The sequence below is a fragment of the Otolemur garnettii genome, unplaced genomic scaffold (genome assembly GCF_000181295.1).
Source record: "Otolemur garnettii isolate 467f Iridium unplaced genomic scaffold, OtoGar3 scaffold00151, whole genome shotgun sequence".
NCBI lineage: Eukaryota > Metazoa > Chordata > Mammalia > Primates > Galagidae > Otolemur > Otolemur garnettii.
The window spans coordinates 2,292,154-2,301,757 of NW_003852546.1; the positions used below are offsets into that span (position 1 = coordinate 2,292,154).

Here is a 9,604-nt window from a genome sequence, read left to right on the forward strand (position 1 = left end):
AGGCGCCGAGCCCCTGATGTTAATTTTAACTTGATTTCTTAGGGATGTGGAATTATTAAGCAGAGAGATGTGCTCTTGGGCCAGCCAAGCTCAAGCTTCCCATGTATGCCCTTTTTTCTTCTTTTGGGTTAGCTATATTTTCACCTCAGCTGAGTTATTAATATTTCCATTTCTTTGAAATGCTTTTTTCTGTAATGTACAAATTTATGCAAATAGACAGATAGCTATAAATATAAAGCTACTGTTATATCTGTTATTCTGGTTTATAACTCTTCACTACCTGTGACCATGTGACAGTATAGTCAAAACTTGCATTTATTCATCAAGGACCACAGGGTTCAAATACAAAAATGTTTTGGGGGTCAGGAAGGATGTTTTAGTTCATATCCTTCAATGATTATTGTTTGTACTTTGCCATTCCACACCTCATGTTCTTTTTTTCTCCCACTAATTTTGTTCTCTCCATTGAACAACATTTTTGCTCTCATCTCTCCTACTCTCTTCCTTAAATCATCTTTTCTTCCATGATTCTCCTGTCATCAGTATTATTGCCCTCTGGAATCTCATATAAACTCTAGTTCTAGAAAGAAGGCTATAACTGTTAAAGACCCTAGTTTGGCAAAATTTGGTAGATTTTGGTAGATCCTGGCTCTGCCTCCTTCTGTCTGCCAAATATCCCACATCATACCACCACTTACAGAAACATTTGTCCACACACCAGATAGTATGTTTACTTTTAGTAATCTGTTGTCTCTTTTCTTTTAGTGACCATGTTTTTAAACATCCAACTCACACTGCCAAAAATAGAAAGCAGCAGTTACCAGTAACAGGTATGATTAAAAATATTTCTAATTCATTTTTTGAAGAAAACATATATTTTGGTGACTGATACAGTTAAAAATATACATTAATATATTGCCCTTTAAAGTATAAGCTACACTTTTGACTCATTCTGGTGTAAATGCCTTCTATTCATATCCAAGATCTTTCTGTATATCCACCAGGATGACTCAGTTTATATATTACTGGGCTATAGTTTATGAAAATCTTGAGAATTAATAAATTTTATAAATGTTTGGTTTTTTAATTAATAAAAAATCTTGCATTTTATAATTTTTTTCTAGATCCATTTACATTGTGTTCAGATATAATAAACAAAGAAGTAATCGGTTTTTTAGCAACTGAGGATTGTTCAAAGATGTTGAAATATAGGTGCTCAGGTAAATATTTTTTAATTACATTAGAATTTTATATGATATTATTTAACTAGAATTAGCAATAATTCTACCTATGTGATTTAAACTCCATTTCCTTTGGAGATGTAACAATCTGGGACATCAAAGCATTCAAATTAGTATCTTCTACCTACATCAGGCTGAGCTCCCAATATTTGTTTATATGAATCAACATACTACTTTTTTTATTGTATTATCATTCTCTTTTTGTCATAATACCATATAAGTTTAGCATTATTGTAAACATTTTTTATGTTTTCAGAGATTATGTTCTAAACATTATAGGCATTAACTATGAAACAATACCTATTTTTATATTCATAATAAATACATAAATGTTTACAATATTTCATGCCCCATTACTTATTTTTTTCTGCAGGGCCCTTATAAATGAATGTTTCAGAGTCTTTTTTTTTTGAGACAGAGCCTCAAGCTGTCCCCCTGGGTAGAGTGCTATGGCTTCACTGCTCACAGCAATCTCCAACTCCTGGGCTCAAGCGAGTCTCCTGCCTCAGCCTCCCAAGTAGCTGGGACCACAGGCGCCCGCCACAATGCCCGGCTATTTTTTGGTTGCAGCCGTCATTGTTGTTTGGTGGGCCTGGGCTGGGGATTCGAACCCGCCACCTTAGGTGTATGTGGCTGGCGCCTTAGCCACTTGAGCCCCAGGTGCCGAGCCAATGTTTCAGAGTCTTATCCTATCCCTTCTCTCTCTTCACACCTCAATATTTCCTCTTTGTTTATTGTACCCCACTCTGTGGACAAAAGTGAGGTTACGCACTTGAAGAGATTATCTCTGTTACTCTAAAGCTGTGGTTCTCAACCTTCCTAATGCTGCAGCATTTAATACAGTTCCTGTGGGGCAAGAGCTAAAGCTTATGTCTAGCCATAATCTGAATTCCATTCTTTTGTTTTGTGACATCTATACATCACTCTAATTTGTTTTCTTTTAGGTTGCATAGCAGTAGGAAAATCCCTGAATAGCCGAAATTTTAGCAAGCTCTTGCATTCTTGCCAGTACCAGTGTGATCGTCACAAAGTCATTGTGGAAGCTGAAGACAAATATAAAAGTGAACTAAGGAAATCACTCATCTGTAACAAAAGTAATTAATTTAGCAGATTTAAAACCATAATTATGACTATACCTATCAGCTTATGCATTGAATATATTAAAAACTAGAGGGTAAATAATGTTGAAAAGAAAATCTGTGTCTAAGCAACCAGTAATTTAAGATGTACCTGGGCGTAGACTTAGTCTTGGTAGTTAAAAAATTCTTTCTAATCCACCTAAGAATTCCCACTAGAAGTGTGGGGAATGGAAATATCATACTAATGGAATTGATATGCTATTCAGGTTGATACTCTAATTATGCTAAATGATTTTCATATTTTTCAGAAATTCTGCTGACCCCACGTAGAAGACAACGACTCAGTAATGAATCTATTACCCCTGGAGAAATAAGTGAATATATTTAATTTTTAAATGAACTTAAATTTCATATATTCCTGAGAAAGAAGTGAACAGTGGAGTGGTTGTTCTTAGTTTCATCATTAATGGCTCTTAAATGATAGTGGTTGACTCTGATATGGGTCATACTTCCTATGAAAAAAGACCTCCCACTTCCCTTCATGTTGCTTGCTTACCCACTGTATGCAAGCTGGGAAGAGAGCAAGAGGAAACTAACATTTATCAAGCATTTGCTATGTGTTAGGTGTTTTATAGATATTATTTTCTTTAATTCTTACAAATAACATTGTAAAATAGGTATTTATTCCCCATTATAAGGCACATTAAGTTAGTAAACAACAGAACTTAGACTCAAATGTAAACTCCAGAAATGCCCTTGTTCTGTCCTCTGGATCACATTTCTATTTTAAGAACAAAATTAAAAGTGCTTCAGTGAGACTTTGCAGAAGATTTGTTTAAACTATAATATACTTTTATAGATATGGGGTCAGCAAGACTTTGCAGAAGATTTTTGTTCAAACTATATAATACTTCAAACATAAAAAATTGAAGAAATATACAGTATAAGTGCTTTAATACCCTGCTTAAATATCAAAATGCTTCTAAAGCAATTATATAATTTATTTAACTACAGGGTTAACATTTCAGGTTTATTATCTTTCGAAATTTATCACAGAGACTGTACAATATCATTGTCTTCTATTCACATGGAATTAACACTTGCTGAGTAAGAAAGTCAACCACATCACTTATCAAAGTAATCTAAAAATTAGTAACATCTGTAGAACCACCTGTTATTTATCACAGAGATATTGGAGTTGGTACATCCAAGAAGCATTTTGCCACATAATTTATTCAGCTATTTTTACTGCCAAAACCTTGAAAGAAATTTAAAACTTACTTTGTGTATGCATATGGTTTTGTTCGTTGTTTCAGAGAGTCTTACTTTGTTCTTGCGCTGGAGTGCAGTGGTGTCATCACTGCAACCTTGAACCTTTTGGGTTCAGGAAATCCTGCTGTCTCAGTCTCCTGTGTAGCTAAGGCTACAGGTGCATGCCACCATGCTTCATTAATTTTTTTAAAAAATTTTTATAGAGATGGGGTCTTGCTCTGTCACTCAGGCTGATCTTGAACCTCCTGGGCTCAAGCAAGCCTTGTGCCTTGGCCTCTCAAGGTGCTGAGATTACAGGTGTGAGCCACTGTACCCAGCTCCAGCTCAAATTTACTTTTTTTTTTGGAGACAGGGGCTTACTGTGTCACCTTCAGTAGAGTGCTGTGGTGTCAGAGCTCACAGCAACCTCAAACTCTTCAGTTCAAGCTATTCTCTTACCTCAACCTCCCACGTAGCTGTGACAACAGGCGTCTGACACAACACTGGGCTATTTTTTTTTTTTTTTGGTTGTAGTTGTCATTGTTGTTTAGCAGGCCCAGGCCAGGCTTAAATCCACCAGCCTCAGCGTATGTGGCCGGCACCCTACTCACTGAGCTACAGGTGCCAAGCCTCAAATTTACTTTTTATATCTAGGTCTTTTTCTAGGTTAAAAGTTCTATATGCAAATTAAAATTAAGTACAGTATCACTATAGAGGGGCCCACTTTTTGAAATAATACTTTCTGTAGAAACTGTTAGAAAATGGGCTCGGTACCTGTGGCTCAAGTGGCTAAGATGGCAGCCACATACACCTAAGGTGGCAGGTTCGAATCCAGCCGGGGCCCGCCAAACAACAATGACGGCTGCAGCCAAAAAATAGCCGGGCATTGTGGCGGGCGCCTGTAGTCCCAGCTACTTGGGAGGCTGAGGCAGGAGACTCGCTTGAGCCCAGGAGTTGGAGGTTGCTGTGAGCTGTAATGCCACAGCACTCTACCCAGGGGGACAGCTTTGTCTCAAAAAAAAAAAAGAAACTGTTAGAAAATGTACATTTTCCCAGAGACACATGTTGCACTTGGAAATCTTGTTCTTGACAAGGACTTGTCATCAAATTAATAATAAATTTGTTTCAGTAACATATCTTAAAAGCAAATATGTAACAACTAAAAATATTCTATAATCCATTTGCCTAGTAAAATCTGCAGAGCCTTATGAAATGGGCATATTATGGTTATACAGAGGGATCTTAAAAACTGTTAAGTGACATTTAGCTCATAAATACCATACATATTTTTTGTAGATTAGACTTGTGTTACAGCCAAACAATTAAGTTGCCTGATTTCTTAGCATTTAGAAAGGCATATTGAGAAAGTAGTGATTTATGAAAAACTGAGGCAAGAGGATTATTTTAGCCTGAGAGTTTGAGGTTGCTGAGAGGTATGATGCCAGGTCACTCTACCAAGGATGACAAAGTGAGACTCTGTCTCAAAAAAAAAAATTGTGCAATAAACCCTTCATCTCTTTCTGTCATGGAAGATATAACTGTACATAACACTCACTAAAATAGGCTGGGCACAGTGGCTCACACATGTAATCCTAGCACTCTGGGAGGCCAAGGCAGGTAGATTGCCTGAGCTCATGAGTTCCAGACCAGCCTGAGCCAGAGCGAGACCTTGTCTCTAAAAATAGCGGGGCATTGTGGTAGGCGCCTGTAGTCCTAGCTACTTGGGAGGCTGAGGAAAGAGAATCACTTGAGCTCAAGAGTTTGATATTGCTGTGAGCTGTGACACCATTGCACTCTACTGAGGGTGACTCTGTCTTAAAAAAAAAGTGAGACTCTGTCTTAAAAAAAAAAAGAGAGAAATTAGTGATTTGATTGGTCTTATATCTCTTTCACAAATAGGCCAGGAATATTTGGTATATTGCCATCTTTTTCCCCTCTTGATAAATTTCCCTTTCTTTTATGACATTCACCACCATTCATTTAACTATAGTTTACAATCAAACACGAGCCTATTCTTTTGAGAAAGGACCACTGTACTATCTAAGCATGTGAAGATTTCCCAAAGACTTTCTTTCAGGATAGATTGGTGTTCTGAGAGGATTTGAAAAATAAGAGCCCCTAAAATTAAGCCCGCCTGCCCAGTTTCCTTGCTTTTCCTTAACATTTAGTCAGTAGTAAGAGGAGTACTAAAGACGTCACCGAGGAACATCTTGGGGTGTAGTGAGTTGCTTCCTCTTTCCAGGCTGTCTGGTACTCTGATATAGGAACGTCTTGAGGATGTGTGCACAGATGTATAAGTCTAGGAGATGGTAGCTGCAATGGAAAAGTGGAACATTGTGTGATCAACTCTAGAGCCTCAATATCCTGAAAGTTATAATAACCTATTTAGTTCTGGTTATTATGAGTTTGAATCACGTAGCATATGAAGCTGAAGCCTATTTCTAGAATAACCACAGTTTTCTACTACACTCAAAAGTGAGGAGTAGCTTTACTGATGAGTTTTGAGACAATTTTACTAACAATTAGTTTTTCCTGTCATCAAATATTTACTGACTACCTACATGTGTCAGATACTATTCTAGGCACTGAGAATATAATGGTGAATAAAATAGACAAAAATCTCTGCCTTCATAGAGTTTGCACTTTAATGCTATTAAATAATAATCAGATGCTATTTATATACACGGATTCATCAACTTTCTGCTGGTAAGATATTCTCTTCCTTTTTTTTTTTAAATTTTTAAAAAATTTTTTGAGACAGAGCCTCAAGCTGTCACCCTGGGTAGAGTGCCATGGCATCACAGCTCACAGCAACCCCCAACTCCTGGGCTCAAGAGAGTCTCCTGCCTCAGCCTCCCAAGTAGCTGGAACTACAGGCGCCCGCCACAACGCCTGGCCATTTTTTGGTTGCAGCCATCATTGTTTGGCGGGCCTGGGCTGGGGATTCGAACCCACCACCTTAGGTGTATGTGGCTGGCGCCTTAGCCGCTTGAGCCACAGGCGCCGAGCCCATTCTCTTCTGTTTTAAAAGGTCTCAACTATTACTCTTATGTTAGGGAAGGTAGGCAAATGGCTGTGTTGGCCTACAAGGGCAAGATTTTCTAAGGATGAGTGAGCACAGCTATACCTGGTTGTACTAAAGTAAATAGCAGCCTCAAGTGGTAATATAAAAAACTCCTTAGTGACATCTACTTAAAATGATAACATGAGTTAACAATGAATGAAAAAGTTTGAAGAAAACTATGTTTACAGATACAGCTATGTATTCTTTCCATTATAGAAAGTATCCCTAAAAACCCAAATAGTTAAAAACTTCCTTCCCCACTGTGCAGCCTATTTTTAAGTTTTGGGGGTTTTTTGGTGACAGAGTCTTAGTATTTCAGCCTCGGTAGAGTGCTCTGGCATCACAGTTTGCAGCAACCTCAAACTCCAGGGCTTAAGCAATTCTCTTGCATCAGCCTTCCAAGTAGTTGGGACTACAGGTGCCCGCCACAACGCCTGGCTATTTTTTGGTTGCAGTTGTCATTACTGTTTGCCAGGCTCAGGATGGATTTAAACCTGCCAGCTCTGGTGTATGTAGCTGGCACCCTAGCCTCTGCAGGCTCCAAGCCCTATTTTTAAGTTTCTGTTAAGCTGACCGTGCATGTAGGTAGTGAATACACTTTTTAAAAACAAATTTCAAAAAACCCTTATTCTTAAAAATATTACTCAAACCTGATACTTAAAGTAACAAGTATTGATACTCTTTTCTATTCTATGAAGTTATGGAGCCCTTTGGGAAGACTGTATCTGTAAGATAGGTAAGCTGTTTGTTAACTGTCCTCACAGGAATGTTGAGTTAACAATTGAATGTTTATAAACTTTGTTTCTTAGTTGAAGATGTTGCATGTATTATCACAATAGACTTAGCTACAATTGTTGTAGAAGTCAGAGCAATAGTACGTAATAGTAGGCATTCTAGTTTTTAAAATTGAAGTGGATTTCAATAGGATGAGTAGTCTAGGCATGATGTTTTCTCACTCAACAGTTTATATCCTTATAGTAAGTTAAGCATTTGTTTGGGTCTTAAAACCTTTTTTCAGTAAGTACTAATATATTTTACAAATCTAATTAATTGCAGAAAAAAGAAGAATTCGTAAAAACTTTACCAAAGAAGAAGTGAATTACCTTTACAATGGAGTTAAGAAAATGGGAAATCACTGGAATTCAATTTTATGGTCTTTCCCTTTTCAGCAAGGACGGACAGCTGTGGACCTTGCTCGCAAATATCAAAAGCTGACCAAATACCCCAAATGTGGGGCTTCTTGATAGGAAGAATATTGTGTCAGTTTTTAGTTTGGACTCTTAAAATACAGTGCCTTAAAAAATACAGAATTTAAAGTAGTCTTTTAAACTCTCATGAGACAGGGAATGTAAAAGTGGGGATAGTTATAATTAAACAGTTTTTGTGATGCTGAAATTCATTGAATTAGAGTAGTTTATAAAGCAAATACATTTTTAATGTGCAGATTAGTAAAATAAAATTCCTTCTCAAGGTCACTTGTTTAGGAATATGCTTTTATTTTTTCTCAAGCTCAAAGAACATAGCTCAAGAGGAAAAATTAGCAGCCTTTAAACATTACAGTGAATACTACATGGGATATTTGGATTTTAACATGTTTACCTAGGGCCAAAGTACCCCTACCACGATCTCAGAAAATAGAACAGTTTCTGAAGCTATTCTGTTGAGATCCCCAAACACTAAATCAAAATATCAAAATGTTTGACATTTTGTTAATGAAAATGTTTCCTCTTCTAAAAGCTAATTGTTCATTGCTTTGAATATTCCCATATCTTGTGGTCATGTTTACTTTGTTTTGGAATAGGTCAATTTGCTTCAGCTTTTTTTTTTTTTTTTAAATAGAGTCTCACTTTTTCACCCTGGGTAGAGTACCATTGTGTCATCATAACTCAAAGTAACTTCAAACTCTTGGGCTCAAGTGATCCTCTTGCCTCAGCTTCCAGAGTAGCTAGGACTACAAGCGCCCACCACAATGCCTGGCTAATTTTTCTGCTTTTTTAGTAGAGACTGGGTTACACTTTTGCTCAGGCTGATCTCGAATTCTCAAGCTCAAATAATCCTCTAGCTTGGGCTTCCCAGAGTGCTAGGATTACAGGTGTGAGCCACCATGCCTAGCCTACCTTGCCTTTTTAAAAGTATCTACCACTTACTCCTCTTCCCCCTTCTAAATCTTTTTCATTTATCTTTTTTTAATAGATAAATGTCTCACTCTGTCACCCTAGCTGGAGAGCAGTGGCCCAAACATAACTCATTGTAACCTCAAACTCCTCAACTGATCTTCCCACTTCAGCATCTTAAATTGCTAGAACTTCAAGCCTATACCACCACACCTGGCTAATTTTTTATTTTAATTTTATTTATTTATTTTTATATACAGTTTCTGTAGAGACCATCCAAAATTACCAGTGCCAGCTATATTGCAAGTTGTCATGGCAGGGTATTGGGAAAAGTTTTCAATTAGCAGTGATTGTACCTCACGTAAACCCCATTGGCTACAATACTGCCACTGCAAAACTATTTTATTTTTTGTATAAACAGGGTTCTTACTATGTTGACCAGGTTGGTCTTGAACTCCTGGCCTCAAGTGATCCTCCTACCTTGGCCTCCCAAAGTGCTGAGGTTACAGGTGTGAGCCCCAGTGCCTGGCTCTTGTACATCTTTTGTCCTTTGTGCTGATGAGCCCTGGCTACTTGGAACAATATCATGTCCCTATATGATCTTAGTCAATGAATGCTGGACACCTGTCTTTATAAAATGTGTCCAAAGAAAATGCGATCTAAGAAGTGCAGCCTGACTGGCAGAGTAAGGAGTCAGCTTCTTTCCTTGGCCCTGTGAGGTTTTATGGACCCTAAGATGCTTCTTGGCATTCTACATGACCAACTCTCAGATTATAGTTATGACTCTTAGATTGTTTTTTATTATGTTCAAATATTTCCTGTCCATATGCTTTTTCTTTTTTTTTTTTTTTTTTT

At 37.4% G+C, this 9,604-nt stretch overlaps 1 protein-coding gene and 1 non-coding gene across 2 annotated transcripts in view; one reads left to right on the top strand and one right to left on the bottom strand.

Annotated features, from left to right (window-relative positions):
* TERB1 (telomere repeat binding bouquet formation protein 1) overlaps positions 1-7,879 on the top strand; it is a 54,141-nt gene extending 46,262 nt beyond the window's left edge. Inside the window, exons 14-18 of the mRNA XM_003799422.1 lie at positions 766-830; positions 1,125-1,220; positions 2,186-2,335; positions 2,629-2,694; positions 7,692-7,879. Of these exons, the coding sequence (XP_003799470.1) occupies positions 766-830; positions 1,125-1,220; positions 2,186-2,335; positions 2,629-2,694; positions 7,692-7,879 (565 nt within the window). The remainder of the gene's footprint in view (positions 1-765; positions 831-1,124; positions 1,221-2,185; positions 2,336-2,628; positions 2,695-7,691) is intronic.
* Positions 7,880-9,010: 1,131 nt separating this feature from the next.
* LOC111728346 lies at positions 9,011-9,150 on the bottom strand. Its single transcript, XR_002775667.1, has one exon. It is a non-coding gene; the product is annotated as a U4 spliceosomal RNA (small nuclear RNA).
* Between the last annotated feature and the right edge of the window lie 454 nt (positions 9,151-9,604).